Source organism: Panicum virgatum, chromosome 7N (assembly GCF_016808335.1).
Source record: "Panicum virgatum strain AP13 chromosome 7N, P.virgatum_v5, whole genome shotgun sequence".
Lineage (NCBI taxonomy): Eukaryota > Viridiplantae > Streptophyta > Magnoliopsida > Poales > Poaceae > Panicum > Panicum virgatum.
This window is the reverse complement of record NC_053151.1, coordinates 29,557,795-29,570,646: the sequence shown is the minus strand read 5'-3', so window position 1 is coordinate 29,570,646 and position 12,852 is coordinate 29,557,795. Positions and strand designations below refer to the sequence as shown.

The following is a 12,852-nucleotide window of genomic DNA, read 5'->3' as shown; positions in this document are numbered from 1 at the left end:
GAGCTGAACTGATAGAGTGAATTTGGTTTTTGTAATAGAGCAAAAAAGACCTTGATTATAGTGATCACTCTATCAGCCTAGTTGTGATCACTAGTTCTGTGTTCTTTCTAGTTGTATGCAGTTAGTTCATGAATGGGAAGAGCCTTATTTGCCTACTGGAATTAGTTCAGGCCTGAGTTGGTTTTGTTTCATGAATGTGAAGAGCCTTAGGTGCCTACTGCAGACTGTGTATTTTTCCTGCAGACTATCCTGTGTATTTTTCTGTGGACTGTATTTCCTGTTGTTTCCAAGCATTGGATCTACTTCTGACTTTTTCAGACTTTTAATACTTGTTTATATATGTAATAATATAATTTTATATATGTAACACTAGATGGCTTCATGGGAGGAGCATGCTAGGAATTTTTTATTGGAAGAGGAAGAAGATGATGAGGAGCTATTCTTTGTTCTTCTCCCTGCTGTAATGCCTTTTCTAGATGAAGAAAAAAATACCTGAGCACACCTCTTCTCTTCCTGGTGCTAAAAAGTTTAAAGAGATTCTCGAAGGGCATGAGAATTGGTGCAAGCAAGAATTTAGGATGGAGGCTGACATATTTAGATCTGTAGCCAACTTTCTTAGGGCAGAGAACTTGCTCCGTGATACACGTGGTATGAGGATTGAGGATCAGCTTGGCCTGTTTATGTACATGCTCTCTCATAATGCAAGTACAGATTCGCTAAAGAAGGCGTTTCAACATAGCGGTGAGACAGTGCATAGGAAAATAAATGAGTTCTTCGATATCATTCCACTATTAATCCAAAAATTCATCAAACTCCCTAATCCAAGCTGTACACACGTGAAGATTACATGTGACTCTAGATTTATGCCGTTCTTTCAGGTTCGTTCATACTTACACTACACTTTCCTTATACCTTTCCTAACCACAATCCAAATCTTCACTAGTTTTTCTTACCTGCAGAACTGCATTGGTGCTATTGATGGTACGCATGTCCCTATTACAATTTCACAAGACAAGGCCAGTCCCTATAGAAATAGGAAAGGGACACTATCACAGAATGTGATGTTTGCTTGTGACTTCGACTTGAAGTTCACTTTCATCTCAGCTGGATGGGAAGGATCCGCATCTGATGCAGGAGTGTTGCGGTCTGCTCTTGGCAAGGGTTTTACTGTGCCGGATGGGAAATTTTATCTTGTAGACGGTGGATATGCAAACACACCATCATTCCTTGCCCCCAACCGAGGAGTCAAGTATCATCTCAGTGAGTTCAGGAGACGTGGCTGATATGCTAACTACAAGGAATTGTTCAATCGTCAGCATGCAATTCTTCGGAATCACATTGAGAGGGCCTTTGGGGTTCTCAAAAAACAGTTTCCAATTCTGAAAGTGGGCACACATTACCCAATTGAATGTCAAGTGAAGATTGCAGCAGCAGCTGCTGTGTTTCACAACATCATTAGAGGGTACAATGGGAGTGAAGATTGGCTAGACTACCTACCTGATAATATCAACCCAGCAGATTATGTCGACTTGCCAGACGGAGACACTAACTACCCAAGTGAGACGGAATCAAATGATGGAAATGCCCTACGAGACCAAATAGCCCATCAGATGTGGGCTACCTACAATGCGTAGGATAGTAGTGTTTGAGGGTTAAGCCTAGTGCTACCCTGATGTATCTAGTTAACTATTTACTGTTTCTTGTAATGTTAAAACAATATTTGTTGTATAGTGCTAAACTGCATCCTTAGGAAATCTGCCTGCTTTCAGTTACTGTGCCATAAGATTGTTCTTTTCCTGCAGCCCTGCTTGTTTTGCTTCCCATGTATAGTTCAGGAAATCTGCTTGTTAAATTTAAAATGCATCAAGTATAATATGTGCTAACAGGAGAACTGCATCTATTTTCTAACTCTGTCTAACTCCCATCTCTTGAATGAATCTTTAATTATTTCTTGCAGCAATGTCGAGGGCTGCATGGAACTACAACTATGAGAAAGGGCTTGTTCACGTTATGAGAGACCATGTGAACATCCCTATGTTCAGGGGTCAGAATGGATGGACTGTTGAGGGTTGGAGAAGTATCTTAGAGAAATTCAACCAGCAGTTTCCTTCAGCACACTTCACAAAGGGGCAACTACAAGAGAAGGAGAAGGAGCTAAATGGAAGTTGGAAGGCAATACGAGATGCTAGAAAGGAAAGTGGTGTTGGTTGGAATGACTTGCTGAGCATGATCATTGCTGAGCCGGAGAAATGGAAAAAACTAGTTAATGTAAGAATTTTCACTGAGCAGGACCAATACTTACAAGGCACTTCTATCGCTGAGCATGATTGTTGCAAGAACCGACTATGTTGTTGTCTTTGTGGTTAATAGGATAATGCAAAATTGGCTAGGTTCCAGAAGAAGCCATTTCCTTTATATGACGATTGTACGTCCTTGTATGCAGGTATGTTAACAGTCAAGTATTCCATTGCATAAGGATCACTATTAACTATGTCTTATACGGCTTGCACTATTTTTTTCATAGGAAGTGTTGCTACAGGAGAACTAAACTTCACATCAACCGGGCACTTGGCACCTGCTGCTCAACTTCCTGCTGCTGCTCCACAACCTCCTCCTGCTCCACTTCCTCCTGCTGCTGCACTCTCTGAGAGAAGTGCTAGAAGTGCCTCATTTACTTCATTGGATGGACCAGACATCACAAGTGCACATAATGAAGCTCAATCTGCACATTCCAATCAAGATTTTGTGGAAGGAGCAAGTGGAAGGAGGAAGTGCAAGCAAAGTCATATTGGTTCTGCTATTGAGGATTATGTGCAGTATAAGAAGAAGCAGACAGGCAAAACCATCGAAGCTCTCGAAGAAAGGAAGAAAAAAGAAGAAGCATTTTCGGTCCCCAAGTGTCTCGATGAAATGGACGCAATGGATGGACTTACTGATGTGGAGAAGTCATATGGTATGGATATCTTCAAATCTGAGATAGACAGGGAGGTATTCATGAACATGAAAAACAAAAATGTTCGATTTATTTGGCTCAAGCGCCAGATTAGGTAAATCTCTTCCATGTAATATTACTTTACTTCGGTATGTCTCTACCTGCTAATGCTCCTTGTCTTTACCTGCAGTGCTCTTGGTGGAGGCAATGTTTGAATTGAGATGAAAAATACAGGTACAGTCATTGTGGATAAGGTATGTGCAAGAGACAAGGTTTGGTGGTTGCCTTTTTCTGAATTACATTAGTTGTTGTGTAGCAATGATTCTGATAAGTCATTCGTTATTTACATCTGTGCTTGTGTATGGCCATATCATCTGGACACAACTGATGTACTCCCTCCCAGAAAGAATTCATTTCTATCAGTGTTATGTTTTAGTATTTTCTGCACTAGACCACTAGAAATACTACTATGTTCTTGTGAGTTATCCCAAGCATGCTCTTATATCGATGTCTAGAATGTCTGATTGAATCATGCCTATGGCCAGAGGTGTTAACTTTCAATATGCTCGGGCAATGATAGTTATGACTTAGATATTGTTAGTTTAGTTAAGTGGTCTGAACTTAGCTGCTAATGTTTTTTCTTTTACTTGCAGGACTCTTGATGGAAGCAATGGTGGATATCTAGATGGAAGCAATGTTTTCCCTTTTTTTCTCGAACACTACCCATGAAAAGGAGTTAAACCATAATTTGTTTTTTGATTAGATGTCTTGGATAGATGAAGATTATTTATGATTTGGCGAAGAATGTATTAACTAAGTTGAATTTGCCACTCGAATTAAATTTTTTCATGTATTGTACTATGTCAAATAATTATGGTCTTGTGATTTTCCATGTATCATGTCCATGAAAATGTTGTGGTTGTTGGCATTGATCTGTCGGGATTTTCCATGTATTATTTGTTCAAAAAAATCAGATTTGTTGTTGGCATTGAAAATGGTGTGGTGGTGGTTTGCAAGACACGCAACAGGCAGCAAGCAGGAGGAACCCTCCCGCCTTGCCTGCACTGCCAAACGGCAACGGGGAAACAACCCCCACGCGTGGTTTCTCCCCCTAGGTACAGGAGGGAATGGAGGATCAAAAAAAATTCCTGGTGGAGGGTTCATGGCACTGGGTATGCTTCCCTCTGCCAAAGTAGGAGCAGTTAGGAATGTTTATGTTCATGCTCTCTCATAATGCTAGCACCGAGAGGCTAAAAAAGAAATTCCAACATAGTGGAGAGACAATACATCAGAAAATTACGGAGGTCTTTGATATAATTCCAGCGCTCACTCATAGATTTGTGAAGCTGCCAAATGTAAACCAGACTCATGTCAAGATTGCTTCTGATCCTCGATATATGCCTTTCTTCCAGGTTAGTAATAGGTACTAAATATTTGCTTGAGATAAATTGTTAGCTTTCAAGTTCAAGATTTAGCACCAGTACCTTCTGTAGTTCATTGCCAAAGAGTATTTATAGATGTTTGTGGAGCCAAGCGAAGAAACTTTCTTGTTTTCAATTAATTCAGTTCTAGCTTATATTGCTTGAGATAAATTGTTAGCTTTTAAGTTCAAGATTTAGCACCAGTACCTTCTGTAGTGATAGCACTTGTACCGGCTCTTTGTTTTGATATCAAGTTGTCAAAATATATATGCACTTTGTCCCAAATGATGAATGTAGTTCAGTTCGTAAAACTACTGGAAGTAGGAGATCAGATCTTAGTAAAGAGGAACCTATTTCATTCACTATTGGTCCATTTATGCATAGAATGTGCCACCACACATGTGTGTCGGTTTTCATTCATGCATTTATGCCTGCATTCATTTTTAACACATGAACTATTAGTTGTTCATTGTCTGTGCAAGGCAAAAACCAGTACCTGTTCTTGCGTGGGCTCTGAAACTCAAAGATAGAAGTACTTGTTTGTTAACAAAAATTACTTCTGTATTTACTTGAGTTGCTGATCTTTGCTGCTTGTAGATTAAAAATATATATGCTTACTTTTACTTACCTGTTCTTTAACATGGTCAGATATATAACTTGCAAGCTTTACCTGATCATTTTCTAGACCATTTTCAGCAGTGACTCCATTTTACTATTGATCTAATTGCAGATGTCTACCAACCAGAGGCTGGATTACACCAAGCAGAGGATTCTTGAGGGACTCAACTAGCTTTGTATATATGTCTATCATCGTCAGAGTCTATAATATTTTAGCTGGCTTCTAAATTTGTAAAAACTATCCTTTTTATGTCTCTAGCATCAACTGAGTGAATGTTGTTCTACCATTTGTAGCTGAAACTTGGTACTTTCTCATATATTGATTTGTCTAAATTTCTAGAAAATATCATGTATGTGATGGCTCCATGACTTTGGTGACAGATTTTTCTTGTTTATCAGCATGTCATCCAAAATGTGCTGCTCATGAATATAGTGATGGCCTGCTCATGTAAAAAAGTTACGCTATTAACTTAGAATTACTGATATATGTCATATTTTTGGTTGGTATTTTTTTTAAAACAGAACATGCATGGTGGTGGTACCCTCACAGGCTCACAGCTCTGCCCCGCGTCAGAAGCAAAATACTCCCCACGTCAGAACCCGACTTGCGTTTTTCAAAAAAAGAACCCGACTTGCCTCCAAATAGCGATTGGGAGTGGGGGGCGGCGCTGCCCTCCGGAGGAGGGGATTCCCAAGGCCAAATTAAATCCCCGTGGATCAATATTTCCCAGGGTGGCACTGCCACGGGCTGTCAAACTAGCCCTAAGGCTCAGTTTGGAAACTCCGACACCGGCGGGATCCCGATGTTTTCCCCGGGCTGGAGACCCACGCGGAATTCCGCCACGGGCTGCATTTCCCTTGCGTTTGGAAGCCCATCGAGCGGGGGAGCTCCACCCGACCCCTGCGATTTCCCCGGGGCCGCTCCTCCCCTCGCTCGTCTTCTCGCCCCATCGTTGCGGATCTCCCCTTCCGCCGTCACCTCGGCCGCCACCTCCGCGGCGTGTCCTCGTCGCCTCGGTTGCGACGGCCTCCACCCGACTCTCTGCAGGTGAGCCCGCCTCCGTCCGCACCCCTTGCCCCCTCTAGGGTTTCTTGCCTTCCTCAGTGCTCCGCAACTAGCCCGGCTGCGCAGCCGGCCGGGCGTCGTCGCCACCGTTGGAGCCGAAAGCTCACGCCGCCCGTGCTCGTGCTCGTCGCCTCAGTACTTAGGTTTCTTTGTTCTAGTATTTTGTGATGGCCACTACCTGCTAGAGTTAATTTGTAGTTCCTATCAGCAGTAGACGATTTTCTGCTTGGTCCGTGGCTAGCAACTAGTCGAGGCGTTGAAGAAATCATCTTAGATCCGTGTTTTCCCTGTTCGTAGATGGCTGGAAGGTGGCATTTTCGTGTAGATCTGATAGGTTTGGTTGGTTATATTGTCATGCTTCTGCGATTTGTGGGGATCTTAGGTCGTTGATCGGAAATCTGGGGGTTATTCTTGGCTATCTGCCTAGAATTAGCTAGACAAGGCTGTTTTGGCGTTCTTGGCTCATTGCAGTGCTTCCTGCTGCTGCCTTGTGCTACTTAAAATGTACCCATTTTTCTTTGCTTCATGGCCTACAGGAACTACTAGTGGTACTATAGATGACACTATTTGAAACTGAAATGAAACTATGCATCCTCCTTTCAGTACAAGATACTTCCAGTTTAGCATGCCCATAAATCATGGATTTGTTCAATCAGATGTTTGTTTAGGAACCTATTGCAGTGAGGTGATTGTTCATTGGTAAGATAAGTTTACAAAGGAGCTTGCATAGTCATTGAACTATAAATGTCAAAATTAATGGCTGTGAAGCATGGCTACAAATGTCAAAATTTAACAGCTGCTTTTGTCCCGCTCTTGTTCCCAGTAACTTTCCGACCTGAAGAAAATTTGTGCTTCTCCATCCATAGCCCATCCCTGGGTAGGTTACTACTTATTTCTTGGCTATCTCTGCTGCAGCAATTATCCTGCTAGTAATTGTTGCTCCTTTTGTTTTCTATTATCAATTTTGGTAACACAACATGTTTCATCAAGTGGTTTCTTGATAAGTCTAGTACTTGAATTTTCTAGCTACAATTCGATCTGTGTTAGTTTTGCTTTTGGCCAGACTGCCATCTATTTCATTAAATAAAAAATTGGCAGTAAGGTAGATTACTCCTCCCTACTTCTCATTGTATTCTTGGCGGCGGTGTTCACGGAGCAGCAGCTGAAGTAGCTTTGGGCACAGTGCCTCGTGTTCCTTGCTTTCAGGTAACACACCAAGCGCCGTCAACTTGCTCACTTACGCAGTTCATGTTTAGGTCACATATGTAGCTAGTTGGGCCATTGATTCAAGTTTTAGACAGGATTGGTGCAGAATTAGGTTTTAGACAGAGCTTAAAGTTGCTACAGCTACCAATTTCTATCTGATTCTCAATTTTTTCCCTAATTCCCCATTAGCCAAAATGTCAGGTCCAGTTTGATTAATCCTCAGTTTCTAGTGGTGATGCCACCAGGACCATCTTGGTCTATAAATCTCTAATTAACTAATCTGCAACTAGAGTAGCTATTTCTAGTACTACAAATCTGTATGTCATTGCTTCCATACTGTACCTGTGCCATTGCTTGCAGTTAAATATAGTGAGGTTGCCATTGCTTGCAGTTAAATATTGTGAGGTTCATTCAGTAGGAGATAATAGTTTCATTTGATTGGGTTTGTTATGGTAGAGCCTGCGCCTGCGCAAATTGGAAGGGTGGCCTTCGTCAAGGCGCCATCGTCAAGGCTGCACCATGGCTGCAATATGTGTAGGCATCTACTACTTAGCATGTAGCAGAGTAAATTCTCCTATTTTAATTAGCTCAATAGATTTTGCTGCTTGTTCCAAGTTAGTTCAGCTGCTCTCAACTCTGATTTTAACATGTTTGAGTCAGTCAGTTAGCTCAGAATCTATTGATGCTATCTGTTGATGCCTACTCTTGCTGGTGTGCTTGGGAATACAATAAAAAATTCTGGTTGGCTATAATCAGGTTTGCTAATAGCTCTCTCTAGAATGGCTATAATCTGATTTGCTAATAGCTCTTTCTAGAATGGCTATAATCAGGTTTGCTAATAGCTCTCCAGAATAGAATGCTATGTGTGCAGTATGTCTCAGCCTTCTTTATCTTGTGATAGAGGTGAGTGAGCCTCTTATGTTGACCATTTTATTTGTAGAAAGATAGGGAGATATGCATGCAATTCACCAATTCTTCATGATATCAAATGTGTAACAAGCATGCGACATTCACACTGTTTTGCTGCATATTCTTGTAACTCACCATTTCTTTTGTATTTTTTGTAGAGGATTTGGCGGAAGCAACACATGATCAGAGAAAAGTGAAGTGGCCTTCATCATTAGCATCTGAGAAATGTTCATGATCTTAGCTAGATTTTGTTGCTCCCGTCTGACAATTTTTATATACATGCTCCTACAATTTGTCCATTTTCTATGCTACTGGCATCTATGTAATATATTGGTGTGTGAGCTGGAGGACTATAATTTAAATATTGGTGCAGATTTTAGCTTTCAATAAGTAGATCACGTGTTTATTTGGAGGTTCAGAATATTGGTCATGTACAATTTACAGCGTACAACGAGAAGCTTATAATCAATAGTGGGTACTTACGTTTGCTTCTAAAACAGCGAGGGGGAAGGGGACAGGGAACGGGGAACGGCTCCCGGGGATATGACCAACCAATTAAATCCCCGTCGGGGGTTTGCTACCCAGGGCAAATCTGGCCCTGGTTGCCAAACTAAGCCTAAGCCATTATAAAAGTTCAGTTCATTATATACCATTAAAAAAATTACGGTGTCATACAAGCCACTACTTTAGCTTTTTATTCCCTGCATATCACTTCGGTTAGTTTTCGTTAGTTTTTTTAGGAAAACGGCAATTTACTGCAGCTGAAAATGTCCATTCTGTCCCTCTTACAGGTGGACCCTGTGCGTCAGTATTCTCTCTCATCTTCCAACCTGCCTCCCTCTCTCATCTTCTACCTTGCCAGCGGCGCCCGCCCGCAAGAGCGCGCGCCGGCGTAGGCCTGGGCGTTCGGTTAGAACCGAACCGATCGGTTCGGTTTTTCGGTTCTTGGATAAGTTCGGTTCCTACAAAACAGGAACCGTTCGGTTCTTTTTAGGAGTAAGAACCGAGGAATTTCGGGTTCGGTTCCTTCGGTTCGGTTCCGGTTATAACCGATGGAACCGAACTCCCACGACTATGCACGTGGCCGGTTGCCGGAGATGTGGCCGTGGATTGCCGGAGATGTGGCCGTGGATCGCCGGAGTAGATCCGCGGGGGCGGGGGGGGGGGGGGGGGGGCTGCGGCGTGCGCTGGCGACGGCGAGCGCTCGTCGGGGGCGACGAGGGCGGGCGGCCAAGCGCAGGGCGCGGGCCGCTGGCGGACCGCCGGGCGGGCAGTGGCGGCGTCGGACCGGCGGGGATGCCGCATGCCGGGACGGGGCGGGCGGTGGCCAGCGGGAGGGCGGCCGGGGCCGGGCGGGCAGTGGCGGCGTCGGACCGGCGGGGATGCCGGGACGGGGCGGGCGGTGGCCAGCGGGAGGGCGGCCGGGGCCGGAGGGGACGGGGCGCCGGGCGGGCAGGGGCCGGCGGCGGGCAGCTGCGGCCGCGGAGCTGACGGGGACGGGGCGGGCGGGGGCCGTCGGCGGGCGGCCGGGGGAGGGCGTCGGGTGGCGGCTGCGGGGCGGGCGGTGGCCAGCGGGAGAGCGGCCGGGGCCGGCGGGGACGGGGCGCCGGGGAGGGCAGGGGCCGGCGGCGGGCAGCTGCGGCCGCGGAGCCGACGGGACGGGGCGGGCGGGGGCCGGCGGCGGCCGGCCGGGGGGAGGGCGTCGGGTGGCGGCTGCGGGGCGGGCGGTGGCCAGCGGGAGAGCGGCCGGGGCCGGCGGGGACGGGGCACCGGGGAGGGCAGGGGCCGGCGGCGGGCAGCTGCGGCCGCGGAGCCGACGGGGACGGGGCGGGCGGGGGCCGGCGGCGGGCGGCCGGGAGGGCGCCAAGTGGCGGCTGCGGGGCGGGCGGAGGGGGCGTACAGGGGTCTGGAGGGCGAACTGGGCTGGCCGGCTGGGGTTGGGGGAGTAGGGTTTTGTTTGCTTGTTGGGCCTTGGGCCAGATAGAGTTGATGGGCTGAATGCATATGTGCTCGGTTCTTCGGTTAACCGGCCTAGGAACCGAAACCGAACCGAGTATTTCGGTTCCTGAGAACTAGGAACCGAAATGGAACCGAAGTTCTCGGTTTCGGTTCGGTTCGGCTCCGGTTCTCGGTTTTTTCGGTTCGGTCCTCGGTTCTCGGTTTTTTGTGCCCAGGGCTACGCCGGCGTCCCTCCTCCGCCTCTCCCCTCGCCACTGGCCCCGCGCCGTCGCCACCTTCCAGCTCCACCCCCCTCCCGCCTCACGCTGCCCCCCACGACCCGGTCCCAGGCAGTTCCCGTGAGCGCGTTGAGGGAGAGGTCGAGCAAGCGCAGGAGTGATCGGGGACTGGGAGGCAGCGGAGGAGCGCGAGCGGCGCCACCGGGAGCGTGTTGGTGAGGTTAAGGCCCCGGCGCACGAGCTCGGACCACAGGCTCCACCACGCCACCGCTGCCATTCACCGCGACACCGGCGGCGCGGCCGTCCCGGACCACGACGCGCTCGAGTGCTCGACCTCGCCTATGACGACCTCGGCGCCGGACGCGGCGAGGACGGCCTTAGTGAAGAGGCCCGGGTGGACCAGCGCGGTGGTGTCCAGCTCCCACGGCGGGGCTACGCCCTGCGGACTCCGATGGGTCAACCCAGGCCGGGAGCATCGGGTGCGGCGAGGCGGGCTTGGGAACGGAGGGGATGAGGATGCCCACGAGTCCGTCGCGGCCGCCCAAGGCGATTTGCAGCACCAAGTTGTGGGGGCTCGATGAGGACACCGCCGCACCGCCCGCGTTCCCCCAAAAGAGCAAGTCCCCCTCTGCGCGCCGCGGCCTCGCTGCTCCACCACCACGTGGAGCCAGCGTCTGGGCGGGGCTCCCCGACGACCTCCTCCTCGAGGTGCTCGCCCGCGTGCTGCCCTTCCTCCTCTTCCGCCTCTGCCCTGTGTCCCGGTCTCCCGCCGATGGGAGGCCATCCTCCACGACCCGGCCTTCCTCACAGCGCACGCCGCGGTGCCCTCCCACGGCCCCTGCCTCCTCACCTTCTCTAGGGGCGGCGGTTCCCACTCCCTGCCCCACTGCAGCGTGCTAAGCGTCCCCCCGCACGCCCGCTATAAGCTCCCCTTCGGCTTCGTCCCGCCCTGGGTGGGGGCGCCCACCGCAGCAGCACCCATGTCCCGAGGCATGGCGCAGTGGCGGCGGCTAGCAAGGTCTTCGATGGTGCACGGCCAGTGGCGACGGGAGCAGGCGGAGGAGGGAGGCCGGGGCGCGCTCATGGCGGGCAGCTCTGGCGAGGGATTGATGCGAGGGGAGCTTGAGGTGGAAGACAAGGGCAAGATGGTCAATGCGACCTGCTGTTAGCTGCCGTCTGTGCCAAAATGAACGACAGTGGCACTAAGGGAAATAAGATAATGAACCAGTGGCTCCCAATGCACACGAACATTTTCAGTGGTATGTATAGAATTGTGAACTTTTATAGTGGCTCCAAAGAAATCGCCTCTTTTTCCTTTTGTTTTTTTGGAGAGGTAGTGGTGTGGCAGGGCTTGTGCCCACAGACATGGAGGCTATTCCCTACGAGTCATTTAAAAAGATTCCAATTCCTTTCATGCCACGAAAAACCTTCTCGCTCCCTACCGACCATCGATCTAATTTTGCTTAGACTCACGTACCACTACTGTTAGATTTTGGTGAAACAGCAGCTAACAGCAGCTTCAAATGTCCCTTTTACCCCTCATACAAGTGGGTCCTGCATCTCAGTCTTCTCCCTCAACTTCCGACCTCCCTCTCTCTCTCTCCTTCTACCTCGCCGGCGCCCCCCGCCCGCCGTGAGCGCGCGCCGGCCTCCCTCCTCCTCCTGCTCCTCTCACCACTGGCCCCGCGCCATCGCAGACCCTGCTAGCCGCCGCCGCTGTGCCCTGCTTCGGCATGGGCGAGGCCCGCCATAGTTGTGTCGTGCCGCGCCGCCGCACGCCTACTACCAGGAGCAGGGAGGCGCGGAGGAGGCAGCAGCGGCGCAGCGGAGTGGGGCGGTGGGTCGTGCGGCGAGCGGCGTGGCAGAGTGGCGCGGCGGCGTGCGGCGTGTCGCGGCCGCGGACCCGCCCCTGCTCCTCCCTCTCGCGGCGGCGCGCGACGATCCGCTCGCCCGTGCCGGGACTGCACCTCCGCCGCGCTCAGCCGGGACTGCGCGGCCCCGTGCTCCGCCGGGGAGCAGAGGACGAGACGAGAGGGAGGGAGCGGAGGGCAGGCGGCCGGCGCTGGGATCCGGCTGCCGGGATCCGGCGGCGGCAGGAGGGGAGCAGCGCGCGGGCCGGAGCTGCGTCGCACGGGTCCCGCCTCGCCTCGCCGTCGGCGCAGAGGAGCTGAGAGTGGGGGAGGGAGGGAGGGCCGGGCCCCTCACGAGCACAACAAGCAGCTTGCTGGAATTTGCTTCCTGCCGACGTGCTTGCCCAGCCAGCGCTGCCCCGCCGTGTAGCGCCTGCCGACGGCAGCCTTGCTACTGCTGCGCGCCGCCTGGCCTCCTGCTGCTCCTCTCGTCCAGCACACAAAGGGCCAAGCCGACCAGCCTTGCTGCTTGCGCCAAGGCCTAGCACGCCTCTTCCGCAGCCCTGCTGTGCTGCGCGATTGCGATTTGTTCTCACCAGCAAATAAAGAGCTCCAAAAATCCACAAGGAAATTAAGAAGAACAAGGCACGAATCAACTCAAATCAAAATCCCG

The 12,852-nt window shown here is 49.9% G+C and overlaps 3 protein-coding genes and 1 pseudogene across 3 annotated transcripts; all 4 read left to right on the top strand.

The window, feature by feature from the left end:
- Positions 1 to 127: 127 nt before the first annotated feature.
- On the top strand, positions 128 to 1,859 carry LOC120684002 (annotated as a pseudogene).
- Positions 1,860 to 1,952: 93 nt separating this feature from the next.
- LOC120683239 lies at positions 1,953 to 3,885 on the top strand. Its single transcript, XM_039965293.1, has 5 exons — positions 1,953 to 2,268; positions 2,371 to 2,443; positions 2,525 to 3,047; positions 3,123 to 3,186; positions 3,586 to 3,885. The coding sequence occupies exons 1-4, from the start codon at positions 1,960 to 1,962 to the stop codon at positions 3,145 to 3,147; spliced, it is 930 nt and encodes a 309-aa protein (XP_039821227.1). The 5' UTR covers positions 1,953 to 1,959; the 3' UTR covers positions 3,148 to 3,186; positions 3,586 to 3,885.
- A 1,611-nt stretch (positions 3,886 to 5,496) lies between these two features.
- LOC120681117 (protein IQ-DOMAIN 14-like) lies at positions 5,497 to 8,558 on the top strand. The gene is made up of 5 exons (XM_039962652.1): positions 5,497 to 6,019; positions 6,861 to 6,914; positions 7,197 to 7,243; positions 7,700 to 7,777; positions 8,311 to 8,558. The coding sequence occupies exons 1-5, from the start codon at positions 5,497 to 5,499 to the stop codon at positions 8,347 to 8,349; spliced, it is 741 nt and encodes a 246-aa protein (XP_039818586.1). The 3' UTR covers positions 8,350 to 8,558.
- A 976-nt stretch (positions 8,559 to 9,534) lies between these two features.
- Positions 9,535 to 10,101, top strand: LOC120681116 (translation initiation factor IF-2-like). Its single transcript, XM_039962651.1, has one exon. It carries the CDS (start codon positions 9,535 to 9,537, stop codon positions 10,099 to 10,101), a length of 567 nt encoding a protein of 188 aa, XP_039818585.1.
- The last annotated feature ends 2,751 nt before the right edge of the window (positions 10,102 to 12,852 follow it).

Excerpts from the sequence above, each read along its gene's own strand:
- LOC120683239 (XM_039965293.1), top strand. The coding sequence starts at position 1,960 with ATGTCGAGGGCTGCATGGAACTACAACTATGAGAAAGGGCTTGTTCAC. Across the intron at positions 2,269-2,370 it reads AATGGAAAAAACTAGTTAAT|GATAATGCAAAATTGGCTAG; the intron begins GTAAGAATTTTC and ends TGTGGTTAATAG. Across the intron at positions 2,444-2,524 it reads TTGTACGTCCTTGTATGCAG|GAAGTGTTGCTACAGGAGAA; the intron begins GTATGTTAACAG and ends TTTTTTTCATAG.
- LOC120681117 (XM_039962652.1), top strand. The coding sequence starts at position 5,497 with ATGCATGGTGGTGGTACCCTCACAGGCTCACAGCTCTGCCCCGCGTCA. Across the intron at positions 6,020-6,860 it reads CTCCACCCGACTCTCTGCAG|TAACTTTCCGACCTGAAGAA; the intron begins GTGAGCCCGCCT and ends TCTTGTTCCCAG. Across the intron at positions 6,915-7,196 it reads CATCCATAGCCCATCCCTGG|CAGCTGAAGTAGCTTTGGGC; the intron begins GTAGGTTACTAC and ends TTCACGGAGCAG.
- LOC120681116 (XM_039962651.1), top strand. The coding sequence starts at position 9,535 with ATGCCGGGACGGGGCGGGCGGTGGCCAGCGGGAGGGCGGCCGGGGCCG.